Genomic DNA, 23,672 nt, shown 5'->3' on the forward strand with positions numbered 1-23,672 from the left:
GTATCAAAGTCTCATGGGTCCATATGAGGACTGAGTTTTGTCCTTTTTCTTCTGTGCTCAAATATTCCTCCTTTTTTTTTTTTTTTTTTTTTCTTTTGGAGATGGTAAAATATGACAAATTAGTGGTACGTGACTGGCTAAGTGAGAAGACGTGCTCACATTTAGTTGACCTGTGCAGAATCTGAGACAAAAATGCCAGGAGGAAACATACTATAGTCAACATAATATGAATTTTAAGTTGTCGGAATCCTGGTATATAGGACCCAGATTTCCCAAGGAGCATTTGATCTTTGCTACTCAACTTAAGACACTTGGGAAGTATAAAATTTGTTTTGTTTTGTTATGCATTTCCCTCCAGAATATTATCAGCACAAACTAAAACTTAAGGGTTATGCAGCGACAGAGCTGCTCATTGTGCTTAATTTAAAAAAATATTTTTTTATTATTATTTTGCTTGAACTATTCTATGCATTATTCTGTATTCATAAACGGAGATAAGCAAATGCTTAGCTTGGTGCATGCTTAAAGTAACACATACAATGTCCAATCAAGCCTGCTTTTGTAAAGTAACCACAGCAAATAACATGGGGAGAGAAATTTCAGTTGCCTTTGGACCAGGTAAGTTAGACAGCCTGAAACCACTTTATTGAGAATTACCCTTAGCAAATTAATAGCTGGTCAAGGAAGTGCATCGGCAAAGATGCACTGAGCAATGTTTAAAAGCCACCCTTATGACTCAATATTTCTGCCTTGTGTCAGCACCTGGTGAATACGCTGATGTCTGTGGTACATTTAGTATTGTAATCGCCCTTGACAAGATGAAAAATGGCCTCCGAATTCCAAGAACATTTGGGATTATTGAGAAAGAAAATTGGTGAACGAGGGCAATTACAGCAATAACTGTCCATGACACACCACACTGAGCCACCCAAGCATAACATAGATGTAACTAAAATATTTTTTAAAGCAAACATGATGTAAATCTGTGCCAAAATTATGTAATTTATTATTCTGTCATGAATGATAAATGTTAAAAATACCCTTTACATTTCACAGAACAGCAAGAAAGCATTCTTTTATATATGCTTTGCTACAAAGGGAGGAAGATTTCTTTGTAATGGGTACTCAAAGATGATGAAACACCTTTCTCATCTACATTCCAGTCTTTATTTTTGCAGGGTATAATTGCTTTAGTTATTCTCCATCACATAGTTCCCCTCCTATTTAACTTCCCATCATTACCCCACCACAGCTACACAGATATGCAACATAAAGGAGGCAGTTGGCAGCCTATTAATCATAATAGAACTACCTTTAACCTTGAAAACATGCCATTTACAGGATCGCACCCCTATGATGACAAGTTTTTGGAGCTGTTTGTTCTTTGAGGTGTAACATTTCTGGGTATACATGATCATATTCAGTATAGTAGTAATAAAGTTTGAGCACACTACGAATTAGTTAAAAAAAATCATGATTTCTGTAATGTATTCATTATAACCCATTGCCTGGCTCGAGAGAGAAACTAGTTCTTTCTTAAAGGAGTGGGAATGACTTTTCTCAATATATTCTGTGGTTTTAAACTTTAATACATATATATTGTCTGCACATTACCTGGTGCCCCTGATGCACACAGTAGGACTTCTCGTATGAGTAAAGCTCTGCTTGTTTAATCACAATGATAGTACGTGTAGGGAACCAAAACTGTTATGCTGTTGTTTATAACCCATGTCAAAAGAATAATTTGCACAAATACAAGATTCTTCTAGGAAATTAAGATTTCTTATTTATTTGGGGGGGGGGAAACAACAAAACTAAATTATTTTACTACTTACTGGCAAAGTTGTTCTTGCTACATTACCTACTTTAAAACTCACATCTCATTCAATTAAGATTTCATACCATTGACAAAATTATGCTGTCCTGAAGAAAAATATTGCAATAGCTGCTATATACAAGCCCATAAATAAACTGCAAGATTTTCAAGCTTCAAAAGACTAAAGACAGGAGGAGATTGTTTAAAGATTCATTTGAGCATTTCTTATTCGGTACATTTTCTGCATTCAATAACAACAAAAATACATTGAATGAAACAAAAAGAATGGACTTAGGTGGCAGTGGAACACATTTGTACTTTATGGGGTTTATCAGTTTATCAGAAACAGAAGAAACCCCATCCCCAGCCTCATATTATAAACACAGCGTTCTAGCTCCTAACCTCAAGTGACATAAACAACAAGATAAACTGCTTCATCACAAGTAACTTTCAAAAGTTAAAGCCTGGGATGCAGGTTATCCACAGTGGCTCTCGGCAGATACAAGATAATAAATGCTTCCTCAATACATAATACATCTATGTCACATTCTAAAGTACAAAACCCAAAACATTTTCATGCTTATTTTTGGGTGAAGAAATTTAAAGTATGGTATACTTGGATAAAAAACAGATTTAGGTCTTCATACTACTGTCATTTTGTACTGTCATTTTTACGTTGGATGTTTTTTTTCAAGCAGACCTTGGGCAGTGACATAGGTCACTGATCTACACCAGCAGAGGAGGAATCGCAGGCCATGAAAATTGTGCACAGTGGAATATTCTTTAAAATTAAGATTATTATTTTTTTTCTTTCTAAACAAAGCTTTTATCTGTACTGTAGTTCATTCATGGAACATTTTGTGCTATAATACAACGATCAGAAGATAAATGATCAAGGAGGGTTTCCATCTATATCCATGGTCACAGTGTAAAAATAAAACCACAACAAAAAAAGACATGCTCCAGTATAAAAAAAATGGTTAAACATGTTTTCTGCACACAATACAAACACTGAACTCTGTTATCACAGTACTGTTCTGTTACAATCTCCATACATTCCGAGGGTTCCTTCTACTGTAGCTTTTGAGGGGAAAAAGACCCCAATCATTCTCAGGCCAAGAAAAGCCCATATATTTGTACAGCTGTAAGACAGTCCAATGTAGAAAAGCCATACACAAAAGCCAAAATAAAGACATAGCCATTTAGGTATTTAGCTTTTACTGACCCACCTTCGAGTTAGCTGTCAACAGCTTGAATTATTTAGCAATAGGAAACACAAGCTTGGAAGCCTATATAATTCCTGCGCGTATGTGTGTGACATCTGTCACATTCTGCTTTGCTCCAGCTGAAAAAAATCTAGCATATATCTGGTATTTGTAGCCACAGACCAACTTGGGCAGACTGCGGGGTTTCGGTGACCACACAAACAAATCTCGGCCAGGAAGGGGAGAAAGGGGAAAACATTGGTCCAAACTGAGAGATCATTGCAGGAAGGAAATATGGAGAAAAGAAAAATAAAAAGAGCAAAACACAAAACCTCTTAGCAAAGAACAAGGTTGAACATTTGCATATTTCCCTCCTTTTGTAGTATTTTTATGGCCCAGTAAGGCCAATTACCTTGGTGGTTCCTGCAGAGCAGCATACCTGGTCTCTTAGGGAGCCAGACGCTGCAAATGCGGACAAACTGCGGATAAGGACATGTGGCTGCAAAGCCACTCTATGATGTGGAAATTGCACCAGAGACCCTGGCTGCTGAGAAAATCCTAGAGCAAGGCACATGTTTAGGAGCTCTGATCACCTCCAGGGCTTATAGTCTGCTGTCCCCCAGCTGGAAAGCTGCATTGTTGGCACTACTAAGATTGCACTTTCCTTATGCTCCACATATCACTTCTGAGAACCTGCGAAACACTAGTCAAGAGAAAAATTACAGTGTTTTTCTTCTCCTTAAAGAGACTTCATAGCAGTACTAAAGCAGAAGCTATTAAGTGCTGAGCAGAGTTTAAAACCACAAAAGTCTCTGCAGAGACTCATTTAGAAGATGTCTGTAGGTAACAATACATAGACCTATTTGTAGTCTGGCTGTCTTCACAGTATATCATTATGATACATTTCTGTGGTTGGAATTCAGTGTCTCGATTGGACCAGTAAAAGGAGAAAGATAAGTCACAGTGCCAGGTTTTGATTCCCAAGAGCTACAGCGCATTTGCAAAATGCACTTGATGGACAGTTGTTGATTGCATCCAAAAGCTTCAAGCAAAGCAATACGAACACTTCGCATTGCAATATATCAGCAGACACCAATCGGTGATTGAAATGCTGTGGACTGCTATGGGGATAATCTTAGAAACTAATCTTTGGTAGGCACTATGTAAACAGGAATATCTAGCAGACTAATAGCCCACGTATAGGAGCGTTACATGTTACATATGCTGTTTAAGTGCATTGAGACGTGTGAATATTAGCGTTGCTCAATTCACAGCCATGCTGGGAGCTAAGTAGCTGGAACCTGCTTCTTCCCCAACTCCTGGCTTCCTTGGAGCATTTAAATTAATCACCACATTACGCATTTTGGAAAGGCTTCACTTCAATAATTGGATTATGTAAAGTAATAAATGTAAACAGAGAGTGCACAGCAAGACCAGAATAGCCCCATTACAACATCACAATGGGAAGCATTTCATTTCAGAGCACAAAAATCCATCTTTCCAGAGGTATGTTGCCTTTCCTCGGTTCTGGGAGCTGGAATGATTCAGATAGCAATAAGCCCTCTTTGCGTACCTAGTGTTTTCATCATTGGTGACAAAACCATCCAGTGTATATTTGTGCTAGTTATTTTTACAGCTGTTGGTAGTACCAAGTGGTAGAATGGATCACACCGTTGAAGGCAAGCAGATGAGGGCTCTTTGCTCAACAAAACAATACGGCAATTTCCAATTTGTTAGGTAGTGATTAAAAAAGCAGTTTCCTACTGGTATCAACAGTGAGAATAAGCTGGTGGGCCTGAATGTATGGCTTGATTTTCACTGAGGAGCTGGTATTCCTGTCAGACTGCTGATAAATCAATGCGGTTGGCTGAATTGGTGCTTTTATCCCAGGTGTTCAGCTTTGTGGGGGTTGTGCCTGGCCTGTTCCCAGTCATCTGGAAAACAAAATAATATTGAAAATAGATTGATTTATTTTGCTAAAGCACTCTTGTCTGGATGAAATAAAAGCTTGAAAGCATCTATTTACATTACAGCATTGTCATGGAGTCCTGAAAGCACATGCCGCAAAGGATTTTTAAGCAATTATTGCCACGATCTAAAGTGATTGGCAGCAATCTCTTACTAATACCTATCACTGCAGAAGTCTGGTTCTTTATAGAAACAAATATCTTTTCCTCCAAGACAATTTAAAGAGAGCTAGGAAAACATATTCTTGTGCTGGCTTATTAAGGATTTTTTTCCTCAGGCTTAAATGTAAAAGTGCCCTATCAAAAAGCCATCATCATAAGGCAAATACATTGCCAAAATTCTGATTGAAAGCATATTACCAAGTCCATTACAACTGATGGGAACAGTCTCATTGAACCCTACTCCAGAGTTCATAAACCTTTGTTTACTTTTATTTGATAGTTTACTGGAAAACAGAATTTGTTCCTTTGCTTTCAAGACAGATATTGCAGCTGCAACTCACCACTTGCTGATTCCACCTGCCTACACCATGCATTAGCTTAAGTGCCAAAAAACCCCACGTGCCTTCGTATCTCCTGTTCTTTCCAAGAGAATTTAATGTGGAACACTTTCAAGTACAATAGCAAATAAAAAGAACAAAAAAACAACAAAAAGAAAGATGAATACTTACAATGTCTGAATTGAAGGGTTTCACATTGATATTGCGAGTTGAACTGCTGGTAAGGGACCAGACCTTGGTTTTGTGCTTAAAGGCAGCTCTAACCTTTGGGGAATAAATGAAACCAGATAGAGGCTTTCTTTCGAAAAAGCTGTGTTTATTTTCACAGGTGTAGCTTACAATCAGTTCCCCACTATCTTTCTTCCACATTAACCTCATTGTATAAAAAAACCAGCAATCTATTCCTCTGTTTTTCTTTTTACTTATATTCTTACTATAGAATTTAACTTTACTTTTCAAGTACTCCTACTTTAAACACAAAATGTTGTATAACTTCACTTATTTCTCAATTCATTGGCAACATTTTCGTATTATCTGGATTATCCCATGCTCCTAGGCAGGATAAGTCCTCCAGTCTTCCCTTTCCTGCAGAGAGGAAGGGAAATATCTACTCTTTAAACACATAGTAGCTAAAATGGGAAATAAGAATCATAAATTGCAGCAAGAAAGATGAAAAATACAATTTAGGAGTGGCAGAGCCAGATTGCTGAGGGAGGTGGGGGGGCTTCAACAACCCAGCTGGTGACGCTGGAGAGGTGCTGCGGGAGAGGCTGCTCCGGTCGCTGTCAAACTCATTCTTTTCTGCTTCTCTATAAGGTGTGTGCATTTCTTGTCCAGGCACAGTGGGAAAAAAAGCTCTCTTTTTTTTTACCCAGCCACTTGGAAATACCTGCAGATTTCGCTTTATACTATCTGAGTTTTATTTCTATGGTAAGAACAAAATTCTCAAGAATTCTTGCAGCATTTTAGATAGGCACAGCATATGAGGGAGCCAGTAAGACCTACTCTCCAGAAATTACAGTTCACATTAGCGAAATGTGAACTGTTTTTTGAAGATAAAAGTTTCTGAATTTCATTTCTCATGAGATTCCTGGGAAAACACAGCACTTTAAATATTTGATGTAAGGCAACTGAAGATTGATGGCAGGAATAAAGGTTTCTCAGCATGGGGGAGAACAGGATCAAGAAATCTTTTTCCTCCTTACCTTTAACCTGCCTGCTTAACTTTCATTGATTTCAATAGAGATTAAGAATTTTATAGTCAGTCCTGACTCTGCAAATGGATTGTAGCGAAGATCGTACGGATGCTCGAAGAGTGAACAGGTTGGCAAATGTTAATAAATAATGCCTCCACAGAAAAGCTGGAGAGCTATTGTTGCACGAGAAGAAGCAGCAGGCTATGGCACAGAGCTACTGAGCAGTATCCAGAAGAAAAAAAAAACACAGGAGAATCAAAGCTATGTGGGTGTTGCCTGAGCAGTATCCCCCTGTTGGAGTGCTGGAAGTGGTTTTCATAAGAAACTTTTGTTATCAGTAGTACATGTTGCTGGGTTTTTTTCTGCTATCTGCTGTGGGAGGTGAGATTGTTGCAAGCTCCAGGACTGGCAAAGCTCCGTTGTCACCAGCCTTGCCTTGGCTTTACCCGAGTCGCTCTGAAACAGCCTCAGTGCAAAAAGATTCCTCTTGGTCCACTATGAAAACCTGAACTTCCTACCAATAAAAATACCTGGCATGTGTTCTGCTCTGGTTAACCCATTACAGACTTCATCAGCTACTTACAGAAGTATGTTTTGCTGAGAATATTTTCCTGTCTGGAACTGGAGATGTAACAAAGCCAGAGGCTCCCCCAGTGGGGACTGCTAGAGTGAATCCTGCTCCTGCTATTTAAGCATCCTCTCTCCGCAGCACAGCCCAAATCCTGCTCAGACCCTTCTGCCCTCAGGTGTGCTTTCTCCCCTAGTCTTGAGCTGCCTTCTCTCCTCTTTATTTATTTTTTTTAAAGGAATCTTCTGTTAAATAAAATAAATGTCAAGCATGAGTCAAAACAAGTCACAGAGTCACTAACAGTCGTGTTAGAAAAAAGAAAGCAGTGGCATAGCAGGCAACAATAATGGAGAAGGTGTTTTCTTGGTTTATACTTATGTTCCTTGAATATGGCAACATCAAATTTGTTAACCCCACTTGGTTACATACCTCTGAATTCAGAAGACAGTGAAACAGGAACATGAAAAAACCCTGAAAACAGATAAAAGGAGAAGGGTGAGACTGACTATAAGGAATGAAATACAGTTATGTATTTCTCACACTGTAAAGCAGGTATTGGGTAGCTGAAGATCTATGAAAATCAAAGAGAAGATCAAATTTTGCCCCGCGTTGAAGTGGAGAAACCTGCAGCATCAGGTTACTGTAGGGCTTGGCTGGACCTTTTCCTGCAAAACAGTAATTCCTAAACTTTGGGGAGCTGAAGGAGAAACATCTGCCTGAAATAAAGCAGGAATCCTATTTTCATGAGAACAAGAGAGCTTTTTGTCTGTGCACACAAAGATAATGGCAGAGAGAAATGCTCTTTGTGAAGCAACAGAGCATTATTTTTCACATTAGAAAAGCAAGGTATAAGGAAAATTTTCATTACAGAATTTTTCTATCTTTGGGCTTTTTGTCCAATGGAAATCAAAAAGATCCTATCCCCTTTCCCTCCCAAAATAATGTTATTTTCTCTTGGGAAGTATTCAGCCAAACTTATATTTTTCAAACTTATGATTTGGATGAAAGTTAGAACTTTTCTTATCAGCTACCAGCTCTGTTGCACTCTTTTTCTGACCATAGTGACATTTGTTCCTGAGATAAAAAAAAGGATTTAACGAATTCAATTTTTTTCACCATTTGTAATCAGTATTTGGGAAAGAATAATAACACACCTGTAAGATTTATGCCTCTACTGAAATACCCAGGTAAAGCTAAGCACATGCTTACATTTTTTCTTGGGCAGAGCTTCTTTTCTGGGTTGATGTCTTAAGAACAGGAGGATCTAATTGCCTGCATGCAAGAGTCACATGCACACAGAATAGTTCCACTTTTTGCCTTAAGCCGCACTATTCTCACAAACTTGTGTTCACTTTCATTTAGTCTCAGTAATGAAGCCTCCAACTGACACTGAAAAATTGTTTTGGTATCTCTACTAGAGGATCTTGCCTGTGGTACACGGTGATGGAAGAAGGAATTTCATTTCTCAAGCTCACTGTCTCATTTAATTTTTGCTACTGGAAACACTAAGGAGTGGGATAAAAGCTCTGTTCATACAGAGACTAAATGATCACCAGGGCTGTATGGCTGTATATAGACTTGAAAGACAGGGGAAGGAACATAGAAACACTCCAATAAACACAAGAATGTGAGAACATTACTAATGATCCATTTATTGGATCTCGGTAGCAGTTTGGTAGCCATAAACTTTCCCACCAGATACTTACTTGTAATGAATTGAAAACAGCAAATATATACTGAAATACTAATGCATGAGCATTGACAGCCAAAATCCCAAAGATCCATGAGCTTCCCAGGATTGGTAAGAGAACTGCAACAGCTTTAGCTGTTAGTCTGGAAGAGAAAATGAAAGTAGGAAATGTGTTAAGAGAGTTAAACAAATTTCAGCTGCCACAGCAGGGAGTTTATCCATTATGTTCTGGCAGCAAGGCAGGGTGTGTGTGACTCGCTTTGCCAAATAACTCTTTTAATGGACAAGTCTGTTAATTACTCATTTCTCATCTATGAAAATGAGGATAAGATAATTCGGTATCACATGGGACGAATACAGATGGAGAGTCGGTAACTGATGATACAGGTAAAGAGATGGGGAGATGGTCCTATAACTACGGCAGTTATATCTTCGGTTATATCGTCATTTTGTCAGTGAGGAGTCAAATGTAACAGTTAAAAAGAGAGGGTAGAGAATGAGAACAAAGGAAACGTCAAGTGGAAAAACTAAAACTACTACATAGTATACCCAAAATAAATTTAGCACTATAGTTGAGTCAAGACAACACGGTATTTCTTTTATAGAAAGAGACTTGGGATTTTTAATCACCACAAATGGAAAGAAACATGATGTACCTCCGTAAAATGCAAATCCTCTAATACCACAGTATTGTTCTACCACCCTGCTTTGTTCAGAGTTGATTCAGAGAAATCCGTGCCAAATATTGAAATAGCTTATGCTTCTTGGAGGTCTCTACTGATGTGTATTCATTCTGCTTAGGTTGGAGGACTTGGCAGACTTTCAATAAAAGGTGATACAACAGCTGAAAAGCTAATAGCACTGAGGAAATATGAGGGATAATTGGTTTTGCGTTAATGAACTATGTACAGTGTGTTTGTATAGTGGTAGGTGAAAAGAAATTGTGGTATAGCAGAGAACTAAATGATCATGGAAAGTTTTCTCTGCTAGATGAATTCTGTGGACCAAATTTTATATAAACAGTAAACAAAAGCAACCACAGAGAGAACAAAGGCATTGCATTTAGAATTGTATGAGTTCAGTCATGTCTCTTCAGTGTACTCACAGCTTTCTACATTAAAGACCAATGAATGATGTACTTTTTATGAGGAGCTCATTTCCTTCATCTGCAGAAGGAATTAAGGGCAACCAGACCTCGCAGAGCACTCAGAACCCAGCAGAAGAGGTACTGGCAGTGCTTGCATCTGTTTTCTTCCTTGACATAAACATTGCAAATCTCTCTCTCTCTACAACTCAGTACCACTCAGCTACTTCCAAGAAAGACAAGCAGAACAGATGAAATTTAACTCACATAGATTATTGCTCATCCCACACAATTGTCTTCTGCTTATGAAGTCCTCAGAGCATCACCTGTGATTCATGCTAATTAATTGCTCTAAAGAATTGTACTTTTGTGTCTGCGTATACCCTGTAATATTGACTTCAAGAGTATTGTAGTAATAGCCCAACAGAGTGTTTCTAGTGTAGTTACAGAGAAAATAGGAAAGCAACCAGATTACTCTACGCAAGTCCTTACCACAGGATGCTATGGGTATCTAAAAAGGATCCAATAAAGTCAGGCAAGGTAGTTCTGTGGTGGATTGCTAAATGTGACACCTCAGATGCAGCTACTTGTGCAGGAAGTCTCTTATCTTCTGTGTGCTGAAAAGTGGGAGGATGTGTTTGGAAAAATGACTCTGCTTGATGTTTATAGAGTGGACAGAGGTTTGGATGGACCTCCAGTCTACGTGGCTTAATCCAAGATGGCAGTCCTTCCGTTCTTAGCCTACTCCGTTTTGCTTTTTGATTAAAACGATAAACATTTCAACAGCTCATTTTCTCATCAATTTGACCTGGCAAAGGTAGGTGTAAAATAAAGCAAGGCCAGGTGAACAATAATGGAGTTAATAAGTCATCACTCTCTTTTTCCCAGTAACACACCTTGTGACACAGGACTGGGCAACCCAAAAGCATCCATGATGTCTGTTCACTCTGCAATCGCTCAACCCCCCATGAATTGCAGAGGGCAAACCAGTCTGGCTGTCAAGACATGACTAACCAGACAGCCCAGTGCAATTTTTACCTGTCAAGGATTGAAGACGTGTAAAACCTTTGCTCACTCAGATACCGCATTTTCAGTGACAGCTATCAAAGGACAAACCCTTCCTCCTGGGCTGCTGAGCACAATTTTTGTGGCACGAGGCAGAAAGCACAAAGAAAAGATCTGTCCTGTATGAAACATCCTGAACCAGCAAGGCAGATCTAATCCCTACTTACCACAGCACTTATAAACACTTACTTAACTCCTCTTTGTAGCTCACGGGATTTAAGCATGTACTTACAATGAAATATGAGTTTAAAATATTTCAGTGAATTTAGTCGATGGTTGAATTCTAGATAAAGAAGCCAAGGGGGCAGTAAAGGGAACAGAAGCAGTGAGAAACTAGAAGTCAATCCATGCTCACTAAAGCTACATTTTTATGGAAATGAGCAGATTGCTATTTCACTGGATACCTACACAAGACAAAACGTTGTTTTAGAAAGATTAATGTCCTACTTTGGCCTCTTATCCCCTTGAACAGATTAAAATACAGGTTCAGGAGAGAAGTCCACAGAGCTGCGTGACAGGACACCACTTTTAATTACAACAAACATAAAACAAATGAGAATTTTGTGCAACACAATTCAATGAAGAAATCTTTTAATTAAACTTAGAAACAAGACATCTTGTTCGTTTCAGTGACCTGAGCACACACTTCATTATATCTTTGATTAAAAGGGTATGTCGAAGCATAGGCTTCAGGTTTATAGTGAAATCTAGGACAAAGAAGAATCTGGAATTTTCTTTTGTTTTGTGTATTGATTCCTATTTTTATGTCCTTGGCCATGAATATTTCTGCACAATTCATTTGTACATTCAATGCAAAGAGATTGTTCGGCCAGAAAATAAAGAAATACCTTAAAGCTTGAGATCGCCCATTTAATTAAAACATACATTATAAAACATGCTATTGTAAAAAAAAAAAAAGTTTCTTTTAATGAATTAAGGATGCTTTGGGTTTTTTTCCCTGTTAAGATGAAAGTTCATCACCTCAACACTAACATAAGACATGCTCCACTGAGGAACTGCCAGCAGAACACCTCTTGCAATCAACTTTGTGCAGAAAGACTGTACACGTGCAGAGCCCTTCAGGAAAATACGTCTGTGCAGGACTCTGGGCAGGCAATAGGGGAGGATATACGAACACCTGGAAGATGGATTAGGTACTTTCAAATTCCACAATGTATTAGATGTCCTCTCTAACCTGATACAACAGCTCATTACTATGCCCAACACAGCTACTCTTGCAAATCTGTCTTCATTACAAACCACCCTTTTCCCTTTTTCTCTTTTGTTCTCATACTCTTGATTTTTATGAAATTTGCAGTTTGGAATATAATTTTCCCCAGCTGGTTTGTTGCCACAAATATGTTTTCATTATTTCTTTTCGACTCTGAGCATAAAAAGCTTCATCTGTAATTTGTAGTTGGGGGCAGAATAGAATTGGGTACTCGGTTTCAAATGTTTTCAAGATCCTTCTTACTGTTTGGATTTTCAGGATCCTATTAGTAAAGACTGCTCACTATCAAGCACAGCGTTCAGCACACGTGCAGCAGAAATACATAGTTAAAAATGAAAACAAAATAGAGATGTATGAGATTTTTCATGCAAATGCATTAATGTTTCATGCACATCATTTCAGAATAGCAGCGTGTGAGGGTGAAATTTATTTCAGACTATCTAAGGGTCAGGTCTGCATGTGTAGCACTAAAATCTCATTAAGTCTTCTTTGTTTCCTAATTATTCCATAGCTTTCTATGCCTGCCTGCTCTGAATTTCACCTTATGTATGAAATAAGTAGTAGACATAGAACCTAAGTAGTTTAAGGTGTTTATGATCTTTACTCACCAAGCAAAGGAACTCAGCTCTGTTGTTCCTGATTCTCTTTTATTTTCTTCTGCTTACCCCTCCCTTTCCCATCTTTATTTAATTTAGTCTTTGAACTTTAAAAAAAGAAAAATACTAAATGTAAAATGCTGTGTCAGGACACCATTAAGGTGACAAGGTTAAAAAACCTTAAGTATATGAAAGTTAATGTTCCACTAGGCACATTAATTCCAACACACTGCACATTATTTTTTTTTATTCCCATTTTTCTTTGCCACATGAATATTTTAGTAGATTAGTTCTAGTGCACTAAGATATAGAGCACAATCTAGCTCAACAGCACATCTTGATTTTGGAGAAGGAACACTGCATGACTTAAACTGTGCTGCCATCGTTTGAGCTTTATGTTGTCTATGAAACTGGTGAAGAAAGAATACTGTGGGGCAGGGACCGGTCTTACTTTGCAGATGCTGAGGTCCATCCCCACCAGGACTTCATAATATTCTTGTGTCCTAATGTGTTAGAATATAAAGCAATGACCACTCTCCTAACAACTCTCTAAACTTCTCCTGCATGCCCTTCCTGTGCTCTGGCCTTTGAAATTAGGAGCAACCTAACAGCCTGTTTCTTCCACGCACTTTTAAAAGCTCAGATATTGTTACTCTTCTGCAGCCTAATAGCATTAAGTTTGGTGAGCTTTTTGTCTCGCTGCATCTATATACTCTGAGGGATCAGTCCAGAAATTAATTAATTAGGAACAAAGCAAAACCAGCACAGATGATTTCTATTCTCCTTTCTGTTGTTTCCTGTTGCCAATATATTTTTTTTAAAGTACACACATGTTATTATCTATCAATTGAGGCATTGTTAGGGTTGTTGTTCACTCTGCCCCGACACCAACAATCTCTTTGGTTGGGCTGCGGCGACTTCTGAAGCACAGTTCGCCAAGAACCACTTTGGTGCGACGATACTCAGATTTGCGTGGCGGTTTATTGCCAAAAGCACGTAACGAGTAATTAGTGCTGCACAGTGCCACGACCTCTGCCACCAGATCTGCAGCAGCTGCTCTGTGGGCATCACTGCCTCTTACAAGTTCATTCCCAGTCCCACTCAGCTGAGCACTCGCGTGTGAGTCCTGTTGGTGGGGGGGAGGGTGGAGCCCTCCAAAAGTACTCCGATTTCTTTTCTGATATACTTCTAGTAAGAAGAGCATTAAATTTCTCCATTAACTGCTAAACAATCTGCTCATTTAACAGGTATTCACTTCTTAAAATCTCTTGTATTTTTCTTCCCTTTCCCTGTTCTGCCAGTTTAATTCTAATTCCTGAGAAGTCAACCTTATTCACCAGAAATCTTCCACTCCAGATTTCTTCACCTGGCTTTGTTTGGTTGCTTTTGCTTCAGCATTCCCTTCAGTGCAGGATTTTGATGGTTTCTGCCTATCTTGCCCCTTCAGAGACGGACTGTTTGCCAGTCTTTTACACCAGCTGAGATGCTGAAGCGTGCGCCAATCAATCAATAGAGGAGGGGAAGTTTTCTGAGTTGGATAATTATCATAGCTGTATTGAAGTCCTGTTGTGCACAAAGTACAGGTTTCAGCACCTCTGAGATGCATTTTCATTACCAACATCATATAAAATCATTGCACTGTTACTGGAGTTACTAGGAACATTTTTCCAAGAGCAGGGTTGGGCCTTATAGTTTTATTGTATTTGCGCTCGGTACAGAACAGCTCTACTCAATAGAGATCGCTCCCTTCCCCTTATTTAATCTCTGCCCTTTTCTGCTATTGCCCCGAGCACACTGTCGATATCTTACACCAATACGGAATGACTACACTGACAGCTACAAGAAAGAAATTTCACTGCTTGCACAAAGAAAACTTTATTACTTCTCTGAAGGGGACCTCTAATTCACAAATCAATTTTATTGGTTTTTTTATGGAGCACTAATCTTTTTAAGACTTCTGACATCCACTTTTCAGCCATGATGCCTGCTGAAGTAAGAACTAAATTCAAACTTATACACCGATTTTATATAATAATTGGAAGAAACAGTGTCTAAAAAAGCAAAAATTCTTCACAACATTTCACCAAAATTGTTACCCTGACAAAAAGGCCTTTTAACTCAAATTTCTCTCTTGTTTCTTAAACTCTTTGCTAGCCACTGTCAGCAATACACTTCGTACTTCATATGAAAAATAAATACACCCCAAAACTTGTAACTAACATTTCAGACTAATGCTGGGAGAAGTTGAATTTAGCTTCAGTCTCTCATTTGTTACAAGTAGGTTCACTGACCTCTAAGCTGGAAGCTGGAGAGCTGCTGGGAAACCACATGCAGCAAATCTGACTACAAATGAAACTAGTTTTCATTCAAGTTCAGCAGTGATTCCAGCACAGACCTTGTCCGCTCCCTCGGACCAGCAGGCAGGCTTTCATTCTTCATGATGTCTCAGGAACGGTAGTTCTGACCGCAGCATTCAGGACTGTTGTGTGCTCCTCCTCCTTTTTTTATGTGATTCTCCAAGGAACAAAACTAATACTAGAGTGATTTAGGTGGTGGGTTGCCACCATCATCAAACAGGTAAAGAGAAAAATACTGATAACTCATCTTTTTTAGTGAACTAGGCAGTGAACAGCAATGAAAACATATGCAACAGTCTTTGGGGCTCATCCAAAGACACTGATATCATTTGGAGTCTACAGCGCCAAGCTCCTTTCCGCTCCTCAAAGTCACAAAGTAGAGACAACAAAGTTTGTTTCAAACAACAAAGTTTCTGTAGTGATGCTCTGTGGGTATTGTAGGCAGCTCAGCAGAGTACCCAAAGCACAGACCTGAGACTCAAGTCCTTTAGGACCTCTTCTACCTTTGCAACCAATTTATTCCACACACTGTGTTCAAGTGAAAATTGAGAGTAGGTGTTGGGTGTTTTTTTTCAAAATGAAATTAATCTCTGAACTCTGCTTGACATCTTGATCTAATGAGCTCTCATCTCAGAAAGAACAGACGGATTTTAGTTCTGCTTCTGCCACTGAGCAGTAGTAGCACATGAACTTCTGCAAATATACATGCACCTTTTTCTTTTCCTGCCCTTTATGTCTTGGCTACACAGACAATAAGGCTGATAGGACAAAGAATGTCTTTTAATTGACACATACATAGCTCCTGGCTTACTCTCAAGTGATTTCTAGACACAACTGTAGTAAATTCCAGAAAAAAAAAAAAAAAAAAGACAAATCCACTCATAACTGCAGATTCCATTTCCCATTTTCCCAAATGTTATTTGTACTTCCAAAGTCATGTTGTGGAACTGAACAAGACATATTTACAGATACTTCAGTTCATTGCTTTTTGGTGGGTGCCGTTTATAATCCAGTGAAGACAGTCCTCGTCAAAAGTATTACGGCTATGAAAAAAAAATCTCAGCTGCAACAGCAATTAAATTCAGATTGATTTTTATCTTGTGAATGGGAAGAGGTTGTGGCTTTATTCCTTTTCTGTGACACTCGGTGTACAACGCCCAGCTCTCGCACCACAGACCCTCAGAAGAAGCCAGATGCTGCCAAAGCAGTGCCACTTCTCATAAGTCTTCCCAAAAGCTAAAGCTACCTTTAGTAGATACAGCATTTGCCCAGAATACGGGAGGTCTGGGCTCAAATAACTCTTCTGCCTAAGGGACTGTAATTCCCTTTTTTCCAGCAGAGCGTTTTGACTCCCTGCTTGATGCTCATTCTCACCTACCAAACTTGTCCCACTTACTTAAGTAATTAAATACTTACTGGGACAGAGAGAGAAGGTGTGCTCCACAGATTAGTCAAGAGGCACTCCCCTGAGAGAGGAGAGTCCTACCTAATTCTTGCTTTATTAATATTTCTTATTGTATATTAAATATTCAGCAGAGCAGAGACTGAAATCCAATATGCCTTTAAACTCCCATCAAGCCTGACAAAATAATGGCCATTAACAGAAATGTGTGTACGTTAAGAATTTTAATGCTGAGAAGGCAATTCTAGTGGCTGGTGGCATTGACTTTTGACTTCAGCACCTCGTCAGGGATTTAGAAATCCGTGCCTTGCTAAGGCCTCCCGCGAATCAGGTCCTGTGTCACTTCCATTCCCTGATCCTAAAACTGCAAAAGAAAAAGACAATACTTCCCAAAGAAAGTGTTTAACTAAAACATCTCCTCCTTCTTGTCCGTAAAACAAGCTGTTAGAAGAATACAAAGAATTAATACTTCATGTCCTTGCAAGCTGAATTTTCAGTGGTTGCTATTTTCCCAAGGGAACTGAATTTGCAGTGGGATTTTTCCATTGTCTTTGTAAAATTCCTTTCTCCAACATGTTTTGACACTAATTCTCTCATTGCATTGCTGTTGAGACAGCATTCTCTGCTTCTGTAACTCCACGTAGCAGGTTAGAGCTAGTTTTCCACTAAACTTTGCCACTGAGTCATCAAAGAAAATAAGAGCTTCTTCCCACAAAGACTGTTCTACACCCATCCAAGGAGTATTAATATCTGGGTTTGGATAAGGAGATATAGTACCTGCACTGAGAGGCTTTGTTCCACAGGATGCCCAGTTGTGCGTGTGCTCATTCCCAAATGACACTCAAAAGCTTCTCTGTTCTTAGTGAAGTTGTCGTTTTTGAAAGGTGACCAGGAGCTTTTGCTGATCAATAGGCTGTAGCCTATTTGGGCCTTAACCATAAAAACATTGTGTTTTTCCGTGCTTCCGTTCATGTTCTTCTTCTATTGAAGTATCTCTTGAACCTCAACAACAGCCCCAGTGTAACAGAATATGTTTTCTCTTTTCCCATAGCAACCTCTGAAAGAACTTATTTCTTGTTAGATGATCACTTCAAACCTGCTCAGTATCATCACCGGCAAGGAATGCATACAATTAGTTATAATAAATTCATGATCAGTGGTGCATTTCTTGAAAATCCAGGTAGTCTATAGGGCTGACTGTTTGTGGAAGTCCCATGTTTTGGAAGTCCAAAAATGTGGCTCCTGTAAAAGTTTTTGGGAGACTCGAGTAATGGGTGACAGATCAAATTTCTCAGTAGTTGGCACTGGCAACCATGGCCAGAAGCCAAAATAATCACATTCTCAGAAAACTATGTGGAAAATGAAAGCAACTTAAAAGAAAAAGTCAAAAAAAACCAAGCTCTGATCCTTACAAAAGTGAAGATTAATGGATTTCTTGAACACAAACCATTCACTTGCCTATTTCTTACAGGGTTTGGTTCTTCCCTAAAAGCTGATTTGGAGATACTTTAAAGGAAGCAAGAGGGGGGAAAAGACAAGAGAATATAACTCGCTTCCACTTCAGAAGCTCTTTATTAGTCTCACAAAAGAAGACTGACTGGGAATTTGGAATTGATTCGTTTGTTGTTTTAAAAGGAAAATAAATTGCAGTATCCTAATGGGTTGGTTCTATTTTATACAGCATGCGATACACTCCTGTGAGGAGGATTTGGGTTTATCAATATTAGCCATGAGCTAATTCTGCATTGAAAATCTTATTTCTCTTTCTAGATCGGACAAAGATATCAAATAATTAATTGTCAAATATGACCATAAAGTTAATTATAGGACAATTAACATATATAAAATAAAGGACACGCTATCCTTCGCTGCTCTGGATACTGCATATGTGAAAACAGATGTTCCCTCAGACTCCTCCTCTCTCCTAACAGGGACCCAGTGCCTAGCTCTGCATTGGACTCAGCACAGGATAAGGAATTTGTCGTGACAGCTTATTCCTAGTAAACTCATTACCTGTCTTTTCCAAAGACAAGGCAATGGAAATGTCCCCAAGGGCTAGATCCTGCCTGTGGGTGCCAGATGCACCAGGCTAGACGTCACCTACTTTTCTCCAACATTTGCACACTATATTGCTTTCACTACAATCACCATTGTTTTAGCCATTTTCGGAGCTCCCAATATAGGACTTCTTCCATAGAATCATAAAATCACTAGGTTAGAAAGGACCCATTGGATCATCGAGTCCAACCATTGAAACCACCTCACGACAGCTTTCTGTACAGACTATCCCCGGGTATATTGCCAGTGTGAGGCATGAATCTACATTACTCCAACATCTACTATTTTTAATTGGCTAAATCTCTGCAAGTTGTCTTGAAACAACACACTGAAAATTAGTCTTCTGCACTATTTATTGGCATCTGAGTCATTTTTAGAGTTATTATATCATGCAGTGAAAATCTTTGCTTTCCCGGCAGTAAACCAAGATGACAGATCCGGTGCTAATACAGAGGGATTGTCAAATTACAGAAGCTATGAAAAGGACCTCATAGTGTTCACTTTTCCTTGCATAACAGGAAAGTTGAAGGAAGAATTCACATGACTGGAATATTGATATGAAAGGGCACAGCTTGTTCTGAAAGGACATGCAGGGAAAAAGAGAGGGCACATAAAAAATGTAGACCTACTCAGTGAGACAGCAACTACGGGCAGAGAGACCTTTCAAAAGTCTCTGTGTAAAAATAAAGGCAAAGGAAAGGGGAGAGTATGGCAGCGTACATCTATTCTTGCCAGACCAGAAGGCTAATGTAGATGAGGACTTTTTTTTCCCTAGACATCTCAAGAATTGTCCAAACCACAGGATGAGATGTTAACATGGAGTTACGTTCTATTAATTAATTATAATAGTACTGAAACACAGTTTATAGAACTTCTTTTTTTAAGAGTTATAAAACTGCAGTCAGTGGCCTCCTTACTTTTTTTTTCTTTCTTAATCTGTCACGTCGAGCCAAGAACACCATAGGTGAAAAATATGAAGTAGCCCCTACTCTATGCTCAGTGCTGGTGGTGCCTAAGCTGGAGCATCACATTGGTGTTTGAGTATCAGATTCCAAGAAAAGTGGGGTCCTCTGGAAAGACTCAAGCAACAAAAATGACTGGTAATCTAGAAAATGTAGCCTGTCAAAAACGGGACAGGTTTTGAACACAGGTTTTGCAGGGAAAGAAAAAAACTGTTGTCAATGTCCACTGGAGAAGGACAGGCTCCTATTTGTCCTTTCTTAAACTGCCCTTGTAGAAATATCAAGATTTTATGAGAAGCCATCAGGAAAGCAACTTCTGAGCCAGCTGCATCCTGGAGAGACTCAAATTTCCATCACCAGAGGCTTTTCCCACTATAAGTGAGTGCGTTTTACACATAATTCAAAGCGGTCAGAAGCAATTACACAGCCAGTTACCACTGCTCAGCTGACAAGTGGCGATGAGCTTCATAGCTTGGTAGTTCTGTATACCTGGGAAAAACCAGGAAAAGCAGCTTCATGGAGATGGGGTTGATTTGAAATCTTTAGGTTTGGTAAATATTTCTGGCTCTTAGATTGAAGCCAGCGGGGCTCATAGTTTAAATTAGGATGACAAAGTAACAATCACATCAGCCCATACACAAAATTTCTGAGGAATACCATCCACCCCCCATGGAGCTGAACTCTGAAAATGATCTCTTGACCTAAATAGTCTCAGTGACCTTTGATTATGCAATGATATCAACAGAAAGATCATTCTCCCATTTCCATGGCAACAGTACCAGTTAACAGCAAAACTATCAAGGTCATACATATAAACTGAGAAAGAAAAGTAATTTTCTGTGTAATGGTTCATATGAGCTTTAACTGCAGTAGCGGCAAATAAATAGCCGACTACTTGCTTGATTGCCTGTCTCAAATGTACAGACGAGGAAAAAAAGAACCACTGAAGTACAACTACAATCACTCTGCCTTGCTGTTTGGTTTCTAAAAACTCCCAGTAACTGCTGCCTTGGAGGATAACACAAAATGCAGAAATGCATTCAGATATGCAATGCTATAATGTGAGGAATTTGATTTCTTATTAAGCTGGCGTTAAAGAAGCCAGGCAACATACGGCTTTTACTATGTTTATCGAAGTCAATGTCATAGTTCATGCTGTATTACTTGCAGAAAAGTTCTAAAGAAATGGGGTTTTGTTTGTCATAATCAAAATGTTTTGCTAACTGGTTTGGTTCCTGCCTTCTCCCAAGGACCTGCTTGCAGCTGGAAAATATGGGAAAATCTGCATTCATCCCTACTGACTTCCTCACAGCATTCAGGCCCTGTTGTGCCAAGCTCTGGTCCCCACCTTTTTTCTCCCTCACCCCTTTGTGGTACTCTTGAGGTCTCCAGGAGCAGGAGGTTTGTGGTCTGCTGTCTGTCTTATGGGGTGCAGGTTGGCCGTGGGGGCAGATGGCTACAGGGAAGCTGCCCCCACTGCCAAAGCTTGTGTTGGAAGCTCTTTTGGCTTTTTCCTAGAATCACAGAATCACCAGGTTGGAAAGGACCCATTGGATCATCGAGTCCAACCATTCCTAACACTCCCTTAAACCACGTCCCTCAGCACCTCATCCACCCGTTCCTTAAACACCTCCAGGGAAGGTGACTCGACCCCCTCCCTGGGCAGCTGTTCCAGTGCCCCAGGACTCTTTCCATGAAGAATTTTTTTCTGATATCCAGCCTGAACCTCCCCTGGTGGAGCTTGAGGTCACTCCCCCTTGTCCTGTCCTCTGTTACTTGGGAGAAGAGCCCAGCTCCTTCCTCTCCACAACCTCCTTTCAGGTAGTTGTAGAGAGCAATAAGGTCTCCCCTCAGCCTCCTCTTCTCCAGGCTAAACAACCCCAGCTCTCTCAGCCACTCCTTGTAAGACTTGTTCTCCAGCCCCCTCACCAGCTTCATTGCTCTTCTCTGGACACACTCCAGAGCCTCAACATCCTTCTTGTGGTGAGGGGCCCAGAACTGAACATGGCACTCAAGGTGTGGTCTCACCAGTGCCGAGTACAGAGGGAGAATAACCTCCCTGGACCTGCTGGTGACCCCATTTCTGATACAAGCCAAGATGCCATTGGCCTTCTTGGCCACCTGGGCACACTGCTGGCTCATGGTTTTGGAACGTTCTCAAGCCCTTTGCTTTACTAATGTAAAGTTAATACAGTATTTGGTACAATTGTGGTTCTATATATGTGAGGAAAATGAAAAAGAGACTCTGTGGTTACTTATTTTTTTTTAATTTCTGAGCTGTAGAATTGCTGATGCTCCTGTTCTGCCCAGTGGGCTCTGGCAATGGCTCATGGCAAGCTCCTTTATGTGGCTCTGTGTATATTTGGATCTGTCTTATTGCTGCTTACATTTGGAACAAGTAACCTGAATCATTACTATCTCTACTCGCGTGAGAACGGCCTGGGCTTCTCTGTTCTGTTACTGTATTCAGATATTCCCTAGTTTTTCACTATCTTTATGGAAACAAGGCAAATAACTTGAGAGGGCGGCTGGAGAAGCTCACCAGGGATAACAAATACAGCAGAGTTAAAGAACATGCCTCTTCGTGGGGCGATTACAGCACCTCATGTCAAAGATCTCGCTATTCCTGACATTCTCATGCTTTCAATTACCATCTGACTTAACTGCCTTTTTGAATATTTGAAATATTGTTCCAAAAGAAAAGTGGTTTTTATTCAGTTTCTTTCACTAAACTATATGTTTTTGCCTTGCATCTTTTTTATTTGAACAGACTTTGGCTTAATTTCCAACTTCAATTTCCAAAATATCCGTAACTGATCTATTTCTTACATGATATAGTATCTAGAAGTTTAAAATTACTTTTGATTCTCAAATAGGATTTTTTAATTTAATGCACCCGTGTTTTCTTGTTTATTTAATTTCATTTTGAGAGAGCATTATCAGGAAAAATATGTAAAAGACACTTAGCTAAGAGCTGTGTCAGACTGGGTAGTGATTTACAAGGTCACCCAGAGCTCTGCACAAAGTGCATGTTTAAATAAGCATTTACCTTCTGCAATGCCATAACTGTAATATTTGTCTTATTATTCTGCGTAAAGCTGACATAGAGTTCCAGGATTATAAATTGGACTATGGATGTAAATGCAGCAGTTCAAGCAAACTCTTGAAGTTATTGCTGCTCACAGTGAGTTGTACCATTTAATGATGAACGACCAGCATTTAATTGTAACTCTGGTACCAGAGATAAAGTTAAGGCTCAGAACACTGTGTTCCTCCTACCAATACTCTGATGTTTTAAAATCAGATATTAAACATTGAAACCCAAAACCAATTAGGCCATTATTAAAACAAAACAATGTGGATTTCACAGTTCTTTTTCTCTGTAGATTTTGGAAAGCTGAAATTTCTGTTATTTTAACTCTAAAGTAAAGAACACAAGCAATTCTTTAGAGAGCTTTTTGGGGGGGGGCTGGCGGTGGGAGTTGTGGCACCACACCTGCGTTTGTTCCCACATGTCACAATATCATATTGCTGACAACGTTTTCGCCCCATCTCCCGTGCATGGTGGCACCTTGTGCACTGCAAAAGGCTCATCAGGAATGACCCAACCTTAGGCAAGGGGCCAGCAAAGAGGTTTGTTCTCCTTAAACGCCGTATAAATCCTGATTGGACTTAAGGAAGCCCCATCCCAACACGGTGCACCCTCAGTCTCCTGCAGAGAACAGCTTTCTCCTGCAGCGGCTGCTCCAAGCGGCTGCTGGGGACCGACAGGGTGAACTCGAGAAATGGGTTCAACCAGAGATTAATAAGCACAACATAGACCTCCAAATACTGAAGATGAGAAATATCTGAAGGGGCGCTCGGTATAGCCCCTTCTCTCACATCTTTCCATTACCGATTCTGTTGTGCTCAAAGCAAGGTTTCGTCATAGCGATTTAATAATCAAGTTTTAATAAACCTCATTCTATCCTGACA

The 23,672-nt window shown here is 39.6% G+C and overlaps 1 protein-coding gene across 3 annotated transcripts in view; it reads right to left on the minus strand.

Annotated features, from left to right (window-relative positions):
• Positions 1 to 1,015: 1,015 nt before the first annotated feature.
• Positions 1,016 to 23,672, minus strand: part of ADGRD1 (adhesion G protein-coupled receptor D1) — a 156,019-nt gene continuing 133,362 nt past the window's right edge. For all 3 annotated transcript variants that reach the window (XM_009555716.2, XM_054082771.1, XM_054082773.1), the window contains 4 exons: positions 8,959 to 9,085; positions 7,682 to 7,723; positions 5,660 to 5,752; positions 1,016 to 4,955 (listed from right to left, as the gene is read on the minus strand). In XM_009555716.2, the coding sequence (XP_009554011.2) occupies positions 4,860 to 4,955; positions 5,660 to 5,752; positions 7,682 to 7,723; positions 8,959 to 9,085 (358 nt within the window). In that variant the 3' untranslated portion in view covers positions 1,016 to 4,859. The remainder of the gene's footprint in view (positions 4,956 to 5,659; positions 5,753 to 7,681; positions 7,724 to 8,958; positions 9,086 to 23,672) is intronic.

The sequence above is a fragment of the Cuculus canorus genome, chromosome 17 (assembly GCF_017976375.1).
Source record: "Cuculus canorus isolate bCucCan1 chromosome 17, bCucCan1.pri, whole genome shotgun sequence".
NCBI lineage: Eukaryota > Metazoa > Chordata > Aves > Cuculiformes > Cuculidae > Cuculus > Cuculus canorus.